General features: G+C 40.9%; 1 protein-coding gene across 2 annotated transcripts in view; it reads right to left on the bottom strand.

The window, feature by feature from the left end:
* fmn1 (formin 1) overlaps nt 1-20,871 on the bottom strand; it is a 47,208-nt gene that overhangs the window by 5,678 nt on the left and 20,659 nt on the right. For both annotated transcript variants that reach the window (XM_023951602.1, XM_023951603.1), the window contains 9 exons: nt 13,490-13,577; nt 11,098-11,159; nt 10,888-10,976; nt 10,031-10,160; nt 9,799-9,945; nt 9,638-9,697; nt 9,430-9,550; nt 4,840-4,932; nt 1,599-1,650 (listed from right to left, as the gene is read on the bottom strand). In XM_023951602.1, the coding sequence (XP_023807370.1) occupies nt 1,599-1,650; nt 4,840-4,932; nt 9,430-9,550; nt 9,638-9,697; nt 9,799-9,945; nt 10,031-10,160; nt 10,888-10,976; nt 11,098-11,159; nt 13,490-13,577 (842 nt within the window). The remainder of the gene's footprint in view (nt 1-1,598; nt 1,651-4,839; nt 4,933-9,429; nt 9,551-9,637; nt 9,698-9,798; nt 9,946-10,030; nt 10,161-10,887; nt 10,977-11,097; nt 11,160-13,489; nt 13,578-20,871) is intronic.

Genomic DNA, 20,871 nt, shown 5'->3' with positions numbered 1-20,871 from the left:
AGAAACACTGGTTCTTATAGAAGTTCTAAAAGAGTAGAAGAAAATGACATCTAATAAAACCTTTTAAGTCAATCTCAAAGCATTTCTTCTGTGTTATTTGTATACAATAATAAATAGAAATATCATACAGTATTAAAAGATTTAAAAACATAAAATCTAAGTGGTTGAAATGGTAAATTTTGATTTTTTTCAAACTAAGATTTAGCCTTTGTTTTATAGCTTGTTAATAACATGCTGGTTTAGTTTGGGGGTATTTGTCATAAAGTTAAATCACAGATTAAATCACAAACTACACATACAGCTCATGTGATTAACAACCTGTGCTAATGGTGGTGGGGGCGTCCTTCACAATTGTGTTGCCTTTATCATCTTGCATTATTCTTGCCACCGCTACCGTTTGTCCGAGGACCCCTGATCCAGCACAGATGTAGAGCCCACCCAAAGCCTGGAGAGCCCGCTGACGCCCAAATTCATCAACAGCGTGTCACTTTTATGAGGTGGCTCTGTGGGAGCCCGCAATAGACTATTCTCCCTCCCCGTTCTCAGCTCTACCTAGTGCCAGTCGGCCAGCCAACCCCCCTTTAGATGAAATTAAAGGAATACTTCATTAACTTTGAAGGGGGCTGTCGGCTGCAGGGGCCTTTTGATCAATATTCACCCATGAGTTCAACACCTTCATTACAGTGGTGTCACTCAGACACAGGGAGGTGCGCAGACGCACATTTCAGCCACTAGAAATATTACGACCCAGTGAAGGAGGGATTCAACAAAGGAGGGGAGCAACTTTCTCTCAGTCATTCTTTTGGCTTGGAAACAGTAACATGAAGCAGAGCGGCTCAGAGCCATTCGCTGACTTATGATGCTGTCCAAAGCAATCAGCTTCATAATTGTTTATAGGTTTCATTTTCTTGTGTCCGGTGTCTTTCACCCTCTTCTTTATGCGCTCGCGTGATTTATTTTAGAAGTTGGAGTGTTGCGATATAAAGCAAACAACCCCGCTCCCTGTCCAAACAAGGCAAAAACAATCTATTTACTTTGTTTGTCTGCTCCACCATCTTTTTCCAATATGAAATGTTCCAGATATGATTTCGCTCAGACGGCGAGCTCAGAGGCTGCCAGTGTGTCTCACGCCTATAAATCAAGTTTCTTCTCAGAAAACTCCTGGGAGTCTTTTGCACAAAACATGGCAGATAAGGGAGATAGGAACTGCCTGGGAGGAGGTTCGGGGCGTCCAGGTTTACATGTCTACGTGGAGGACCGCTGCTGTTTCTGCTGCGAACGAGACCAGACATTTGTCTTTTTGATGAATTAAAACAAAACACAAAGGGAAAAAAAAACGAAAGGTTGACACAGACATTTTTCAACGACCTACTTGTAGAGTTTAATTCATCTCCTACCTGGAAAGCTGACATTACTTATTTGTATTTCTTTAAATAAATAGCAAGAAAGCTTCCTAATCTTTCCTAAAACGTTATCAGCTACTGTTACACAAACAGAGTGCATTAGTGTTATCAGCCATGTTATCTGTGAAGCATGCTCAGTGACGCAGTAGAGTTCTGTCACGTTTCCAATTCACACTTCTCCAGCTTTCTTCTTACCTCTTCTCAGCTGCGTTGAGTCGGTCTTCTTCGGCAGAGTGCTCATTTTGAGCTGCAACCCCAAAAGTGAAGAAAAAAAAAACAAGCCATCAGTAATAAGGCGTTTTGAACCAGCTTTATGATCGCAGATTAAAAACAAACATTTCTAATTGCAAATCCAGCAACAACATAATAAGAGTTGATGTGTAAAGCATTTCTAATTGCAAATCCAGCAACAACATAATAAGAGTTGATGTGTAAAGCATGTGTTAAGGATGTCACTGACAAGTGCCTGTTAGTGCGAGTGACACCAGAGTTTGTGGCTTTCTTGGCGTGTGACACACATGGCTGGGCTGAGGCTGCAGAAGCAGAGAAGCTTGGGAACTGGAGGCTCAGTGGACTCCTGCTATGTAAAAGTGTTTAAATGCAAGGCAGATGTGTGCGGCGGGCCAGGCCGAGGTGCAAGAATTTATCTAGGGCCAGAGAGTGCCTGTGATCTCAGATTTATTGCATTTTTCCAGATTCATCCTTTTACAATGATGGGGGGACCTTTCCTACTTGAAGATTTAAGAGGGGAAGGCTCCAAAAGAAATTGTTCAAAGGCAGGTTTGGGGGTCTTTTGGGAGAAGGTGAGCTAAAGCTTGCAATCAACAACCCCCTTTTTACTTTTCCTCCTTTTTACATGTATTTTGGGCAAACCTAATGAAGGAGAAGGAGGGAGGGAGAGGGGGATGTCTCAAAAAAAAAAGACAGAGAGAGGAGGGGGGGGAAGAGGAGAGCGGCCGTGACCAATGGTGTTAGTCTCAGTGGGGGTCAGGCTGGCGCCTGAGGTACCCCTTATGTTGCGACTGTGCAGAGGTGGCACAGCCGCCGAGAGGCTCGCAGAAAGAGAGCGAATGTGTGAAGTTTCTCTTCCTCCACTCCATGTGTAAACATGAAACCACTAGTTGCTAACTAGAAAGTTATGAGACCTGCATGCTGAGAAGAACAATAAATTAGGGTTTTAAAACTCTGACACTCTTCTCCAAACTGCTGCTTTAACCAGCAGCCAGATAAAGAGATGAAGAGCAGTGGAGAAGGGATGCTGAAGATTTCCATAAAACATCCTTATTCAACTCTTTTTAAACACAGATGTTCCTCAAAGGACTCATCAAAAAACAACCTTCTTTGGTCAGTTATTATCTGCACATTCTACTCTGTTTAGGTAATTCCCAGTCATCTCCATAAGTGGAAGTTTGGGTGCTTTTTCTGACTCACCGACAACAAAGAAAGTGCAAGGATGTGTTGATACACACATTTTTCCATGAAGAACCAGAGAGGTGAGATGCAAAATGGGATTAAAAGCAAGACTTGTAAAAAAAAAATTATAATTAGTCACAGCACATATTAGACTCAAAAGAATATGCCAGTATCACCAGATGTTTCCAAGAGTTCCAGGAGGACATACATGAAGATTGAGGAGATTTTTCCCACACATTTTTGGGGGAAAAACAACAGAATTGTGCTTTGATGCATTTAAAACAGGTTAATAGCTGTACATATAAATTAATCTTAGAGGTGGATTAATGAATGGAAAACAGGAGCAGAATTGCTGAATTTAGATCTGGGAGAGATGATACTAAGAACTAAAAAAGGTGTCAACATTTCCAAACTTCCTTCATTACCTGCCCAGAAAAGATTTTCCATAAAATAAAATCCTCCGCACTCTTCTTCCATTAAAAAAAAGAAATCATGTGTGCCACACGTGTCTGTGTACATAAAGTGCTGGGGCATTTACCTGACTGAAAAAAACTCACTAATTCAGAGATGAGTCATAGTTTAATAGCCTCAGCTGCTCTTTGATCCGAGAGCCGCCGCCGCCGCTTTGCTTTTTTTTCCAAATCCACTCCTCCTTAAAATAAAAGCTTACGGGAAGTTTGCTGACAATTAAAATCTTTTAGAAATATTTCGCTAGAAATGAAACATTTAAGTTGCACATTCTGTTTTTCTTAAAGCTGATAGCTGCTAAACTTTTTAAAAGGTTTTAAGAAATCGCAAATTTTGTTTCTGCAGCTGCATTATTTACAACTGATCTGAATTTACAGGGAAAAATTTCAAAATCTCCTTTTTTTGCAATAAAACTGTTGTCATCGAATATTAAGTCACAAATAGTCATGTCACAGTGCTGGCATAAATGAATTTAAAATAGTATAATATCTAGAAATTTAGTATCTATTTAGATACTTAGAATATTTAGAGACAAAGAGACATCCCTGTGAAATTTTACATTTTATACGTGTTTACTTCCTGATCTGGCTTGGTAATACCTATTTTTTCTGTTTTATTTTTAGAGTTTGTTTAAGACTTTAATTATTACATTTTTGCTAAGAGCTCACTATATTCAGTTCAGCCTGAAAAACCTAAAAAATCCACTTCTTGAGGTTTTACTTTGATCCAATAACATCAAATTAATAATAATCCCAGGAATTAGTTTCAAAGATTTGAGTTTGCAAAAAAAAAAAAAAAAAAAAAAAAGAGAGAACAGAAAGAGTTTTAAGATAGATTGGGGACACAGTTACAAAATGTCAGTGTTTGCTACTCCTGTCCTGGTGGTCCCAGGAGTGATCCACTGAGGCCAGCCAGGCTTTACAAGGCCGCAGCCAAAGATGTCCTGCCAGCTTTATGGAAGCTGAGAGTACATGAGAGCCATGTTAGAGGCAATGTGATCCCTTCTACAGGCCTGTAAGACCCCTGTCCTCATGCTCTCCGAACACACGCCGAGACGCCCTCTTCTCAGCAAGAACAAAAACACGCCGAGACAGATTCTCCAGCAGGCAGCCCACTGTCTGACATAGCAAAAAAAACATTATTGTAAGTCCCTGGCTTTGAAAGTCTCATGCTGTGTGTTTGGGTGAAAATGGGGCCTTTCCTGCTGTCTACTTGTGGTTTCATGACAATCTCTTCAGCCATAAACCCTCTGGACAAACCCATATTTCATCTTTGAAGAGGCTGAGATTTGCCTTAACGGTGTCACATGAGACAAGCCCGCTTATGAACAGGACTGAAGGCAAACATTCATGACTCCTTTCTATGGAAAACGAGCTTACTTTTTTCCAGTTCTTTATAGTTTTTTCAAATCAAAACAAGCCAATTAATGCAGTGTTATAAATGAGGACATGATTATCATTTTATAGCTTTTATGGCAATTTAACAAAAAAAAAGTTTAAAAAAAAAAGTGTAATTTCTATTATTTGTGCAAATAAACAGAAGACTTTTGACGTACCAGCAGACATGAATGCTTCCATCTTCTCCTTGAAAGGCTGCAGGTGGTCCTCTGGTGACTTGGAGCACACATCTTCAACATTCTTCTCACAAGCTTGCAAGTGGGAGGAATATATTAAAATGAGACCAACAATAACAAAGCTAAAAAAGATGGAACACTAACATAATAGATACTTAACTATTACCATATTTAATTAAATTTTTTAAACAGAAAATGAGAAAAAATGTCAAACTAGGTCCATTATTTAGGATTATTAAAACAAAACTCATTAAAGATGGTTTTAGTAAAGCTAAACAGTATATTTTAATATTAGCCTATAACCAAAAATATTAACACTTTTGAATAATCCCTGCATTTTAAATAATTTCAAAGGGAGCAACTTTATGATTTTACAATCCTTGAAAAAAGGTTTTTCAAGTTCTCTCTGGTATTTTGGACTTTCAAAAATAATCACTTGCGAAGGCCGAGAGATTCCTCTTTGACAAAACTGTAATCCAAAATGAGAAATTTTACAGTTTCAATTTGCTTTAGTAAGTTCTTCTAAAAGTTTTCCCACCTGGATTGTTTTTTTCCCCCTCCATCGTGCCTTTCTGCCCCTCTGCACGCAGAAATATCTGTCTTAATTTAATCGATACAATAAACATAGCTGCAAATTTACTCAATGGAAAGAAAATTTGAGCTTTTCTTCTTTGAAAAGGAAACATGCCGTCCTGACGTAACAACTTCACAGCAGAGCAACACGCTCAATTTCTTCCTCATGCACAGCCATCACATCTGGTTATTTTTGCTGAAGATCTAGTATGTTGTTGATTCAGTTTGTTTGTTTCCTGATTTTGGAAATTCCAGGAAAGTTTTTATTCTTCCTTGATGAGGTTTGCGGTCTCACGACTGCATTTACTTATTCTATCTACTTATTCCTATCCACATTTACATTTCTACTGCAGGTGTGCATAAAGAATCCTATAATGGAACTATTACTGACATGTAGCTTTACAATTCATTTAGTTAAAACAAGCATAAAAACGACAATATTTTTACAGTGTCTAAGGAAAAGTCACTTTAAAGTTTATGAAAGGAAGATTACATCCATGCAATAAACACATGTTTATTTTATTTATTTATATCTACAACTGGTTTGTCATCACAGTAATGATTTATGTTTCAAAGCTGGAAGATTTCTTTTAAATGACAGCCCTGGAAAATATGGGAAGTAAAAGTTTGATGCAGAAGTTCAAAAACTAATTAAAAAACAAAAATATAGGTTAACCCAGAAAATCAAATATTTAAAATGTACTAATAAGAAAAAAGTTTTAGAATGAAATTCATCAACTTAATTTATGACACTTGTATGTCCCCATGGAAAATCCCAGCAGTTTGCACATTTCAAATTAAAATTAAGTTTAGACAACAGCGCTGGCCGGCACTGTGTTTCATCCTCTACTCTATGGGCGTCTGAGTGAGGCAGATGTGTATGCGGTTTGCGGATAGTTTTTCAATGTCGTGCCAAATGATCCAACTCACACAAACTTAGAGGAAACAGACGTGACTGAGTGAGTTCCAGCCGAACCTCTTCCCATTTCCTCTCAACTGTTAGCCCGGCTTACTATACACACAGGCGCCTGCTGAAAGAACTCTGGCACAATCCACCAACCTGTAAGTCATTAATGGCTGCTATAAATACCTCCACTTGCTTATGACTGCATAGCTAAATACTTCTGCAAAAGAACAAGAGCATTAACAGGTCTGGCTGCGGTCTCACTTTGCTCCGCCGCCACCGCTTTCTGGGGGGAGTTTGGCTCTCTTGTGTTTGCATGTGTTGCCGTTACACCTGCAATGCTGGAAATCTGGTCATTACAGCCTTTATTTATGAGATGTCTTGATAAAATTGAGAGGAGGCACAACACGCAACCATCAACAGACTACTTACAGCTGTAGAGAGACTTGCATTTTAAGGTGATCTCTTTAGCCAAAGATTACTTAAAAAATAAATAAATAAAAAACTACAAATGTTACCCATAATATTCTGTTTGGAGATGGAAAAAATCATTACCAGAAATCCCCCAACTCGAAAGGACCCATTAAAAAAACGTGTTCAAAACAGCAAGTCTACAATTTAAAGGCGGCGAGCTTCCAAATGTGGTCCAGACAGCAAAGGCCGCAAAGAGGAAGCCCACAAAAACAAAGCAGCTGCAAAGAATCAAACTCAAAGCTCGACTTTGAGACATTGTCTGAAAGTGACAATAACTTTTTATTTTTTGGAAACCTGTGTATTCAAAGGGAAGTTTCTTCTCCAAGTAACACAAGTGATGCCATCAGGCTAGACAGAATCCTTCAGTCATCAGGGGCCTTAATTTGAGTTTTATTTTCTTCTTAACAATGAAGCATGGTGATAGGTGTTTTTATTTTATCTGAAATAATTTCAATTATTCCTAATAATATAAAGACCTTTAGCTTCTCTTACTGAGTGATCAAAAAAATCCTGTCAGCAAGGCCAGCCAAAGAGTTGTCTCAGCTGGGAAATCTACAACCTAACCGAAGCTCTCCTCCCTCATTTTTGTCTGCGTAAATGAAAATGAGGAGAGCTTGTCTCATAGTTTTTATTTTATTTTTTATTGTTTAGACGAGAGAACACATTTATTCATACACATATAAAATGTGCTGTTTCATGGTGACTTTCAGCTCAAATTAATGGCATTTTTCAGTACAGTCCTCTAAATATTTAGAGATGTCCAGTTGAGATTAAGACGCGACCTTTGCTTGGGCGATCAATCCTGTAAAGTCTTTAAAAAATAAAAAATAAAACGTTTTTTCCTTGCATTCGGTGGTGGAAGTGACAGAACCTGGGTGCTGGCTTCACACGGCTGCTTTGAGTGGAGCCTCTGTCGTAAAACAGACCTCAGGCTAAGGGGCCTGACTGAACCTGACATTAAAGGCCATTTAAAATCAGGACACTGTCTGATTTGCCATAGTGATGAATGCATAACCCCGGCCAAGCCTTCTGTGAAACACTAAACTCCCCTGAGCAGCAAATGAGCTCTGACTGTTCCTTTTTATTTGATACTATTTCATTCAGTTGCATCCCTGCCTACATGTCAGGTCCAATTACGTGGCAGTTAAAGGAATCTTTGAAAGTAATCACCAGTCTGAACGGCTAAAAAGTGTCGGCTACTGGGGAACTTAAAAAAGGTCTGTTGTATAGACTTTGGTATAAACTTAGCTATTTGTCTGAATGTAGAAACCTACAGTAGGTCCTCGTGGCCTCTCACTCATCCCTCTCCCTTGAGTGGAGCCCAGAAAGAGGTCATCACCCTCTCCCCAAACAGGAAGCCTCATCAAAAGAGGATCGTGTTTCGTCAGTCCCCAGTGAAGATGGGGGCAGCGAGGCAGACGACGGCACATCCAGGAGCATCACTACAGACAGTGAATCAAATTTTCTGCTCAAAGTCCGTTTGGAGACCTGAATGCTGTGATGCACACAGGGAAACGCTCTTTTCTGCTGAATGAAGGACAGGATTGCACAGACAGAGATGTGTTTCTTACTATCAGTAATAAGTCTCCTGACCTTTGACCCTAGTCTGTGGGGGGAAGACACCGCCGATCACTGCAGTCGCCACCTCAGGATCAGGTGAGGGGCAGGCCGCTCAGCTTGCCAAAGTCAAACAGTGCGTGTAAACCAAAATGTGATTTAGTGTTAGCTTCTCAGTGTCAGACAGCGTTCATGTAGCGGGTGGAGGTGATCTGTGTTAGCTTTATAATTAAGAACAGTTGCATTCTTTAGGCTGGTTTATAATAGCCAGGCATAAATATTTATTTCTGGCGGATGGAGAGGATAAAAATGGTCGGAGTCATAGGTGGAGCTCCCCTAACACCCAGACCTGCGCTAGCCTTCTGACGCTAATACCCCCGAGGACTACTGTGCCAGACTGCGCTGCAGCAGAGATCAAATACGAGGGCCCTTATGTTACATTTATTGTCTTCAAGTCTTCCATTTTTCCTAATAAATGAGTGACAGCTTGAGGTGGGTCTGGGCTCCTTAGCAGGCTCTTTGTATTTTTCCCTCGGGTCAGAGAAAAGAGCCTTTTAACAGCAATGTGGAGCATATCTAATTGCTTTCATATGCCGTATTATTGCTTGATTTAAATAACCACAGACACCCAGGGAGTGGGGTGCATCGCCTTTAACCCTGAATGGACCTCGCCAAGACTAAGTGGCTGCCAGGCGAGACCACTGTGTGGCTAGGCACCAACCACCAGAATATATATTTTTTATTTATCCCAAAAATTTTAATACAGCTATACATAAAAAAAGTATTTATCTACTTTTGTGATGACAAAGCAGTCAAGGTAACATTTTTGGGACCTCAAAAGTTGCTGCAGGAGATCAGAGGCCCACATGACGAAATCTGTCAGAAGGGGTTCGGCTAAAGTCCACGGTAAGTACATTTACGTTTTCGAACTGATCTGGTGAAGGATGGTTATGTTTACCATCACCCTGACTGATTAAAACTGAAATAAATATGTCCACAGCAGTAAAAAACCAATGGAGTGACATATCTGAGTCTTGATGGATGCAACAAAGGTCAAGTCCTACCAGTTAGATCTCTCTTCAGTTTTCGGACGTCTTTGGCGAGGTCATCAAACTTGACCTGAGCAGCTTGAAAGAAGTTTTGAGGCTCAGGCAGAGGGAACACACTCTTTTCTGTACCAGCATGCTATAAAAAAGCAAACAAGAAAACAGCTCATAAATGTGCCTGAACAAAAGAAAAAATTAGCTTTCTGATTTCATCGATTTGATTGACCTTGTCAAAATTACGTAGGTAGTATAGAACCACGTAATCCACCAGGTTGATGTGATTGTCCTGAGGAAAGTTTAATAGACAAACAAGATAACAGTTAAAGCCTAAAGTTAATATTTATTTCACCATTTTGGTACTTTGGTAAGCTTTTGGGAAATATTTACCCTGCTCTTGACATCTTTTAGCTTAGGGAGGATCTCAAGTCCAAAGCCATCAGCCTGACCTCTGGTCCGGTTACCTCCATTCATGTAGTTCCCAAAGGCCAGAACAAGACCCATTACATCCTGTAAGGCGTTACACTCCAGTAGGTCCTGCCAAAGAAACCCACGCACAAAGATTTTTGGGTTAAAAACATGGTTATGATGATTTTGAAGCCGTGTTTGTTGATGACCTTACTTTGCAGACACTAGAGATAATCTCCACCTTGCGATGTAAAGAGGAGATAGTGTCAAGAAATACCGACTGGAAGATGATACAATGGGCCCGGCCAGCAAAGTTAGGAATCTGGGAGAGCTCATAGAGAAACCTGGAAAACAAAAAGTGGAGGAGGGTTGGACGGAGGAGGAATGGGGTGTGATGTGTTATGACAGAATTAAACAAAACGTCTAACAGGAAGAACTATTTCAGGGCTTTGGCAGGCCGAGCTTCCCCACGGAGGCTGCCTGAGTCAATGTTGCTTTACACAGAGAGGCAGGCAGCTGATAGTCATGAGCAGTGCTGCTCGGCTAGGTTTGAAAAGTCCATGGGGTCGGGTGGAGGGAAAGCAGCGAGCGGCGCACGGAGACTGATCAAAGGTAGCTCTGGCCTGATGCGGGACGACTTGTGTAAACAGTGCCGTGTCGGAGGGGAGTGGAGCGGTAACATCCTGCGTGATTAGCCCCTGCTGATGGAGGCAGACACTGAGTAAAGATGACTCAGGCAGCTCTAGTGACAGCTCTGGTCAAACATGGAAATAGGAAGGCCAGGCTAAGCGGCACCGCTGGGTCCAAGCCTCGATAAGTGACCTGCACTATCGAGGCCCCGCAGCAACATCCATTAATGCGTCCGTAGGCAAAGAGATCACAAAAACTATCAAAATGTCACTTTTGGGTGCAATACAGACAAGACCTCTATAAATAAGCTAACAATTGCTTTAATCCAACACTAAATAAATAAAAAGTATTTGTATGCACAAAAATGTTGCAGAACAATGCTTTTAAATATTTTTTTTTGTAGAAAAAGTTTGCATAATAATCTGCCAGAAATGATCTTACTGTTCTGGTTTGTCCAGCAGTTTGGCTTCATCTTCTTTAGATGTCTGAAAATGGCTCAAAATCCTTTCCATCTCCTCACTAGTGGCTCTCTGCAAAGACAGAAAACAGAATTTCACTTTAGAAATAAAAGGAACTGTTTGAGTGAGGCAACATGGACTTCCCTTATAACAGGCTTTTTTTCTTTATTTTATGAATCACGCAGCTACTTACATTTTCATATAAAGCCTCAATGGTCTCCAAATCCACCACAGAGTTGTCCACATTGAGAACAGCTGGTAAAGACAGCATAAAACACAGTCGCTCTCATAAACGGGTAAAATCTTGGCCCAAGAATGACATCCTTATAGTATCTACAGTAAACGGGCCTCAAATAAAGAAATACACAGATGACAGCTTGTAAATCTGTTAAATGTTTAACAAAAACATAAAAAAATACATATTCAATAAAAAAAAGACCAGTTCTTGTAGATTTTATCACATCTGAGAAACCTTGTTTAAATGTTTGACACTTTAAGTATTTTTAATGTGGTGGACGTGGAAGTGCAGTTGCACTGGGGGGGCAAAAGCCACAAACACCGTACCAGAATTGGCAATTCTTTCCTCCTTTCTCATTCACAGAAAGAATAAAGGTCCTCAGTAGAGATGAGAGAAGGAATGAACCACCACAATCATTATGATTACGGAGGGAGGTGCAATAGGAAGTGAACTCACGGGGGTTCAGAACATTGCTTTACCTAACAAATGCAAGTGCGCATGGAAGGTACAATAGATTTGGACACGATGGAAAAAAAGGTATTCCTGTTCAGTGTCTGAGAGCAGTCTCAGGTTTATTGCTGTGTGATCGAGTGGGAGGCCGTCAAGATGGCTCCACTGCTCCTGGATCAGCTGACGGTTGTCTGGCTGCTGTTCACTTTTGGAGGACCAAACTTTTTTTTTTCCCTCTTAAATCAGTCAGTGTGACAAAGAATGTCTTGGACGCACCTCAAGAATTTTAAAGGGAGGTGAAAAAAAGTGCAGCAAGGAATTAAACTGTGGACATCCAATGACACAGGAATATGCTTCCAGTCAATTGGACTAAAAAAAAAAGTGTCCTGGTCCATTTTAATGTCAACTTTTCAATCCCAGCCAAACTTGGAGGTAACTTTGCTTTAAGCTCCACAGCTGCTCTGCAGCAGGAAAACTGTCAATGTTGTTCCTGAGTCTGGGTCCGAGAAAACGCTGGAGGTCCATTTCCTACATCTTATTAGAGTGGATTATTCAGTCCCTCAGCCATGCAGCCGTCAATCACACACCAAAGGGGAGCCTGCCCCAGTGTGCACAAGAGCACTGTGATCCGAGGGGAGCCGGATATCTCTCCACACCGACAGATCAAAGCTTGCCTGCCAACGGCCTCACACCCTCTCTTTCCACTTTTCCCTCCTCTATTTGTGTGAGTGCGTGCAGTGAGGTGATGTGTGTGTGTGTGGGGAGTCTCCACTTGCCCTTGAACCATGGTGGCCCTTGAGGTCCCCCCCAGTAGCTATGATGGCTGCTCCTAACCAGAATGCCACCTCCCCTCCCCACCCTCACAGCTGTAATTACATTACATGTACCATGTCGTTTTAATTTGGCAAAAGAGGGGAAGCAAGCTGACCTTTAGAAGGGCTTTTTAGGGTGCAGTCCTTTAGTGTGAAATTCAAATTGTCCATTTCACATACACCTCCTGTTAAGGTGCAAGGAAGCAGCCTCATGCTGTGTGGGAGTAGACCTTTTTAACCAAACCACTACCTCCACCACAAAGTGACACTTGAACAGAGACAGAGGCGTTGCAGGGAAACCGAGGAAAAAAAAATCTAAACAAGATGGTTGCATGGGTGTATAAGTGCTCTTTCGGCTTGTGTTTGCACCCGTTTTATGTGGTAGCGCAATGTCTGCTAACTGTGGAAGGTGGTTTTGTTCATGCTCAGATCATTAGTGGGGTGTCAGTCCCATTAGGCTTGTGGAAACCGTCACTGACTATAATAAACAGATCTGCTGGCCGCATGCTCAGACTAACAGGCGGCAGGCGTTCTCCTCCACAGTCCCAGGACAGGACTAATTCCTGGCCCATCTATGATGTTCCCAACACACATTCTATGCGTTTACACACCCATATAGCCATACACACATCTGTATTTTTCACAGGCAAGCAATCCTTCTGCAACCCTAGAATTAAAGAAAAAGCCCATCTGACTTTAACAGAAAACCTGCAAGATTGCTTTCCTATCTTTGTTGCCATTACTTGTTTGAGAAATCGAGGTATTTTCATTCCCCCTGTCCTCACAAGAGAAATGACCCAAAAGTTCCACTCAAGCCCCAAGTTCATCCAAAAAGTGTCTCGAGTTACAAATTATTTGCCGTCAAGCGGTAGGAATTTATCCTCTTTAGCAGTTTGCCATCACATGGCTAAAAACAACTCCATCTGTATTTTATCAGACGTCATCCTCTGCTTATTGTTTGATGGGAGAGTAAATTTACCTGTCAGCTGTGAACCTAAATCAGCCTTTTTCCTTAAAAGAAATAAAAGAAGCACATGCTCTTTTTTTAAAAAAGATGGTTGACAGAATCGGACAGTGTGGTTCACCTTGCCGTATGTCCTTCATCTCCAGGTGCAGACTCGATATCAGGATGCCCACAGTCTGCGAACGCTTTCCATCAAGCAGCTTGACAATCTAAAATATAAAAATAAAACATAGATGTTAACACAGATCAACAAATATTAGGTGAAGTGTCAAACTTGAGACATTTTACAATATATTGCGAAAAGCCGGCACCATTTTACTAGATATGAATGAGGTATTAGTTTAAAAATATAACAGGATAAGACTATATTTGGGTCTGGATGGCATGCATTCATTGCGCAGAACAATTTAGGTCAGATTAAAGTGGTTTGGATTGGAATGACTTCTTTTAGCCTTAGTCACATGCATCAAAATGGGGGGTTTGACCCGTAGAGGTGTGTTTGGGAGTGCCCTTGTGGCCACCTTAAGGGACGTCATAAAAATAAAACCTAGGATTGTCAAGCGCGTGGTAAATGGATCATGAAGTAAGGCAAGGCAAGGCAAGTTTATTTGTATAGCACAATTCATACACAAAGTAATTCAAGGTGCTTCACAAAACAGAAAAATGCATTAAAATCACAATACATCATAGAAATAATCAACATAAAATTTACTTTAAAAGAAAAGAAAAAAAAAATTTGAAAACTGATTTAAAAATAAAGGAAGGAAAGGAAAGAAAAGTGCAGATAGGACCTTTCAGTCATATACACGGCTAAACAGAAATGTTTTAAGTCTAGATTTGAACATGAGCACAGAAGAGGCCTGTCTTACGACTTCAGGGAGGCTGTTCCAGATTTTAGCTGCAGAATATTGAAACGCTGATTCCCCTTGTTTAGTTCTGACTCTGGGAATCAACAGGAGGCCGGCCCCTGAAGTCCTCAGAGTACGAGATGGTTCATATGGCACTAACATGTCAGAGATGTACTTTGGTGCTCGGCCATGGAGAGACTTGTACACAAGCAGAGCTGCTTTGAAGTTTATTCTTTCAGGTACAGGGAGCCAGTGCAGAGACCTGAGCACAGGACTAATGTGATCATACTTCCTGGTTCTGGTCAGGACTCGAGCAGCAGCATTCTGGATGTACTGAAGCTGTTTTACAGCTCGTTTGGAGAGAGTAATGCCCGCACTTGTGATGTACGGCTCCTTACTGAATGCACCGAATACTGAACACATGGGGTGTTGCAGGTGATGTGTAAGCGCCCACACAAACTAGGCTCTGATTGTCTAATATCCTAAATTCTAACTATAAGGTCTGTGCGCTTATCTCTTAAACAGCACTGGGCTCCTTCCCAGCACAAGTGCACAGGATTTAGTGGAGATGGAAAAAAATGAAATATGTATGCGATGTGCCTTCAACTCATCTACTTCATCCTTACATAGCCCCAGGCCCGGTTTATACTTCAATCACTTGGGTTGCATTTGTCGCTAGGCCAATGGAGCGGAATCCCTGGGAAATGCAACACCTGCTGATGACATCATCCCGACTTGAATTTTACGCCCCAATCGCATGTAAATTGCATCATTTTGACTGAATTTTTTCCAAACAATTAGAGTATGCAATGACGGAGCAAACTTGGTTCTAAAAAAGGTCTTTACACTGCCAATGATGAAAATGTGTTAGGAAATACCAAACTTCACATACAGACACAGAAAGAGCGGAAACTATATAGAAAATAGAGAACGTTAATGGAAAGATATACTGTATCTCATATCGTGCAGCACTAGAGAATGCAATTCGCCTCTGTGTTTTTATTTTGATCTTTTTTATTTTTTGCTTTTGTATTGCCTACTTCTGTTTGGTGGACGAACACCGTTTCCTTCTATGCTTCATGTTGTGCCTTTGTGTTCACAGGTACACCATGATCAAGATGTCCTTCATATTAAAAATAAACGCTGGAAACAAATCACATTGCTTGAAAAGTACAAATGCCACTCAGAAGTTCATCGCAGTTATCGTGGACAGTCGCAAGCAAAACCAGCCTATGAACTGGACTGCGCGACTGTGGAAACGATTGATGCGATGGATGATCGCTGTTTAGTATAAACTGGGCTTCATGTGTTCCATAAGTAAAGAAAATGATGTGCAAGAACATTTTTGTTAAAGCGGTTTACAAACCAGTCATCGACGTTGATATTTCATGAGTGTAGCAATAATTATTGGTTTATTGCGATCATGTGTTCTAATAATAATCAATGATTATTACATAACGGTTACCGTTACTGTTTACTAAAATAATGAATAAATGTTTTTTGAAGATAGTCATTAATAGGCACTGCATTTTGTAACTTGTAAAACTATAAAAGGAATGAACTCAGTAAAAGTGGGATTATATAAACTCGCTTCTTCCCACTCCTTTTTAAGCAATAAACCAAGCTCTACATGACTTTAGTTAATGATCACTGTATTTAATTAAGCAAATGTGATTTAAGTGTCTTTTTTTTTCTTTTCTGTTTTTTAATCTATGCATTTCATCATTTCTGTAATGAGTTTGATAAATCTGTGTACATTCTTTATTACTTTTACTACAATGCTTGAAATCAATCAATCAATCAATCAATCAATCAATCAATCAATCAATCAATCAATCAACCAACCAACCAATCAACGAGGGCTCACCTGCTTACCCTTGTAAAGATTCGTCAATTTTTTTGCCCGCAGACAGCCTATATCCACCCATAAGAGGAGTTGTGATTAAGCAGTTAGTGTTATCAAAGATGTTATCAGTAAAGAATGGGTAATGGCTACTTTTTCACCAAAGCACTTTTTTTAAAAATTAGCCTTCCTTCATTTACTTCTTTTCCTTCTCAACTTGTAATTTAAAAAGCAATCCGTCATACTTGAGTTTTGAGTTTTAAAAAAAGACACGAAGATTTCAGCAAAGTTAAGATTTTTCAATTCACGCTGACATAACATAGACTCAAGGGATTAGTTTTGCTATTATAATTTTATTGAAATATACACTTTTATTTTTGGAGGTTGATGAAACGTGATGAGTCACACAGGGCGCCTGAAGCCTCAGCGGCCTGCCAATCATTTGGACTGACCGTAATGACCAGACTTTATCAGTGCCAATTGTTAAGAACTCTGGAAATATGAAGCGCGCACCTAAAACCCCTTTGTTCGGGGAGGGAACAAAGCTGTGTAAAAACACACGTCTCCTTCAGTTTGCACAAGAACACGTGTGAGAATATCATCAAAAAATATCATGTCGCAGGGAAAAAAAAATACAAAGGCAAGAGTGGCCCCATGAAAGGACAGTCTAGAAGAGCATGGAGAAGAGAAGCAGGGTTTTTATAACAAACTATAAATTCACAGGATTTTTATTTGTGCCTACACATGGTCACAATTACTTATGACTGAATTAGCCGTAAAGCCAGAGAAAGTTTTGGCAAGGTAAAGCCCTGCTCTAAAAGTTAATGTGTCAGGCTTCTTCATTAGCTCCTATGGCATTGCTGGCTACTGGTCTGTCCGCTAGAAGCAGGAGAACAGAAGTCTTAGAAGTGAGTATTGCATTACAGGGGTGCCATGCTGCTTCCAGCTCCATTACCCGGATCACTGGGATCTCCCACTTTGGAGACTTGAGACGGCTTGAGCACCAGGCTTTCCCAACACTTAATTAACTGCTTTGGACGGGCCACACTAAAGGAAGCCAAGGCGCTCTTCCCGCTCAACTGTTGCTGCAGAATTTTGCCAATTAGCTGGGGCCGTTAAGTTAATGAGAAAGGACAACTGGTGTTGGATGCTTGGTCTCAGACACGCAAACAAGCATGGAGCAGAGCGATGCTGATGCTGAGACAGGTAGGCATCAACAGCTAATGGCTCCCTCCTGTGGGATAAAAGAGAACTGAAGGCAAGCCATCAAAGTACAGAGAGAACATGAAATAACAAAAGACTGGGAAGGAGTAAAAATGACAGCAAGGAAAGGAAATAAGCCAAACTATGGCAGGGGAGACTTAAAGTAAGGTCTGAGCTGAAGCAGGTGGCTGGTGTCAATTGATGAGGGATGCAGATTCAGAGCAGATAGTTTACAGTGGCCGAGCAGCCAGCCTGCTCCTCCCCAACTGTCTGAAAATCTTTCCAAGCAGACCTTCCAGCAGGGATTGGATCAAGACTCTGCATCCATGCCCACTCCCCTCACACCCGCCAGTGTTAACCTAGAGGCCACTTTCCTACGTAATAGCCGCCACTTCAGATATTTCTTTAATAAACGCACAGTGATTGCTCATAAATCATACAGTGCATAAAACTACTGTTTATTTCATGGGATTGTGACAAGCAAACTCGAAACTGCTTTGATTTATGCATGTGTAGGAAATTGTGTTTACTGAAGTGCATATTTGCACCCAAATGACCTCAATAACACGCTTGGCTCAAAAAAACGACTTCATCTTTATCCATCTCAACCTCCCTCCTCATCCTTCAAGGAAGCACCCCCCCTCCCTTCATTTCTATAGGTGCCTCGTCCTCATTGCCTCCTCTAACCAGTGGAACGAAGACACGTGCATGCAATTATACCCCTGGTCCAGTCCAGTCCGGTCCGGTCTGTTCTTATGGAGGAGCTCTCTTCCATGTCATCTCCATGGCTTTGATATGCTAATCAGCGCAGAGCAAAAGGCTCCAGAATAAACAAGAGCTTTGATTTTTTTTTTGTTTTGTTCTTATGGCACACATGATACAGATTAACTTACTCACACAACCTTGCATCGGCTGCATCCCCGAGTTTTTACTTTTGGCGTGTGCAGTTGTCGGAAAAGCAGGGAAGTGGCTCATATGCATAATGCACACATACATTCCATTCCCACACACTCATCTCCTCTTTGCCATTTGAACCCCCACTTCTCCCACAGGCTGTGGCGTTAGCATGATCTGGCAACACTTTCTGAGCAAGTGCATAATGAGCTGTATGGATGTGCTGTCAAAGCATAAACACACAAACGTGCTGTAAACACGGTCAAGTTGCTGCATACGTGGACAAACTGCAACAAAGAAACACACACACATGTGGTGGTGGTGACTAAAGCAACCTCTCCTCCTCACAAACACCAATCCAGCAGCAACAACAGCAACAAAAAAAAACTAAACGTGGGTGTGCACAGACAAGAGACAGATAGTGTGTCTATGAGGCGGCGGGTATCGGTGTTTACACGAAGGGACACAATACTGTCTAGTCAGACTCTCCGAGGTAAAACAGAGCAAAATAAACACATGGTGAGCAAACCGGAGCAAATACTCAAACAATTCCTGGAAATGACACAGGGCACATTATGATTGAAAGGATTACTGCTTATTTATGCCGACTATATTTGGGAAACTAATAACTGCATGTTCCACAAACTAGAAAATAGATAGCTATGCACACACTATAGTGCCACAAGTCTTCACTCACTTGCCTTTAGATGTATATTGGTGTATAGTCAACTGGAATTAATACTATAATGGCACAAATGTTGAAGCTGTAACAGCTCAGGTTGATGAGAATATTTGACTGTTCCTCACACGCCTTTGCTCAAACTCATTCCAAAGGTGTTCTTTCAAGATTGTGCAGACTGCTTTGCACACCAGTGTTTCGTCATATTGGAACAAGAACGGGCATTCCCCAACTAGTTCCCACAAAACTGGGTTCACAGATACGTTCAAACTCTCCATGTTAAAGCATTCAGACCACTTTTTGGTGGACCTAATGACCCTGGCTCCAGAAGTTTCCTGGCACAGCAACTGGTTAGCTTTGTATTTGTATTGTATTTATTATAGGGCTAAAATAAAACTGAGCTTTTTGTATATTGTTAGATTTTAGATCACATCAGTTTTATGAAAAGCCAACACTTCCCGCACGACACCTGTGAAAATAACCAGGTAGGACTTCAACTTACAATGTTAAGTAAACCAAAACAACTTATACCGTTTGTCCAGGCCCTATAATGATTGCGGTTGAGGTTCTAAAATATGCTGATGCTTGACTGGGCCTCTCACCATGGCAAGATATGAACTTTTGTACGGCTGCAAAGTAAAACAGTCCTCCTCTTCAGCTATAACACTACAGAGTCTTCTATGACACACTTCAGCTACCTGACAGAAAAGATATACCAATCAGTCTATCAGCGTCCTGTTCAAACACCGCTGTCTTTTAATGATAAATTTTGTCTTCTGAGCAACGCTGCTCAATTACATAAATGAATTTATTTATTTACATTAGTTACACATTGGTGATCTGCGCATGACAGGTTCATGGCATAATGAGATGAATGGACTTCTGGGTATGTGAATGAAAAGGAAAATAAAGTTGCGCTCCTGTACACCCAAACGTGTCTCTGAGCTCCTTATTTTACATATGAAACTCCATTTAACTGACACCGAACCCTGGAAAGCCGGCTACACTGACAATAATTTAATTTTGAGATGCCAAAAGGTTCAGAATTTATTTATTTTTTAAACCAATTCGGAAATAAAGCTTTACAAAATGCTCCACATCTTTCATCTTAAAGCAAGGCTCCTATAAACAGACAACTTTACTGTTGCAGGTTAAATCTATTTCGACTTTAGTCTCGATATTTTGACTTTTTCTTGAAACTTTATTTCGACTTTAATCTCGACGTTTCAATTATTTTCCTGTAAGTGAGGAACAAAAACAAATTATCCTCCAGAATTTTTTTCTCATCGTGGCCCTAAAACTCCGTCGTACAAAAGAACCACACTGAAAACAAATAATAATAAATAAATAAAAACAGATAACATCTCTGGGTAATGTTTAGGCAAAAAAACTTTTTTTTTTAAAGCCAAATTGTTTTAGCTCAATAACATCATTGAAAATGGTTTAAGCTCATCCACTTGCAGGTAATCTAAGACGGGAGACAGTCGTCTGCGTTGGATCAAATGTTGGACATTGTTAGTGACCAGACTAAATGGAGAGATGTTGGGATGGAGACCAAGGACAAAAAAGCACACACACACACACACCCATACACACAGACACACACCCACACACACACAGACAAGCATTGCCCTCTGGAGCAGACTGGAGCCTTCACAAATTGATCAGAATAAGGGATCTATGGATTTGGGGGGGAGAGTCTGGGGCAGTGGCCCCTTTTTCAAGCGCTTGGACGCCTCGATGAAGACCACGAGGCAGCCAGGTGCTGACGCAGCGCTGGCTGCAGCAGAAGTGCAGCGCCGCAACATCTGACAGGACCATCAACAAGTAAGGCTCCGATGGGTGACAGGGAACAGAGGATCAATCGGGTCGTAATCACACATTAGCTGCTTTTGCTCAACTTGCTCAAAATCTTACACAAACTGTTTATAATACAATCCTGTGCTTCTCTTGTAGGACAGGTTTGCTGCAAATGGAGGAAAAAAATGTACAGACACACTAGGAGGAAGAAAACTTGGAAATCCAATGCAAGCCGA

Source organism: Oryzias latipes, chromosome 22 (genome assembly GCF_002234675.1).
Source record: "Oryzias latipes chromosome 22, ASM223467v1".
Taxonomy (NCBI): Eukaryota; Metazoa; Chordata; class Actinopteri; order Beloniformes; family Adrianichthyidae; genus Oryzias; species Oryzias latipes.
Note: the sequence above shows the minus strand (reverse complement) of the source record. Positions and strands in the feature narration are given on the sequence as shown.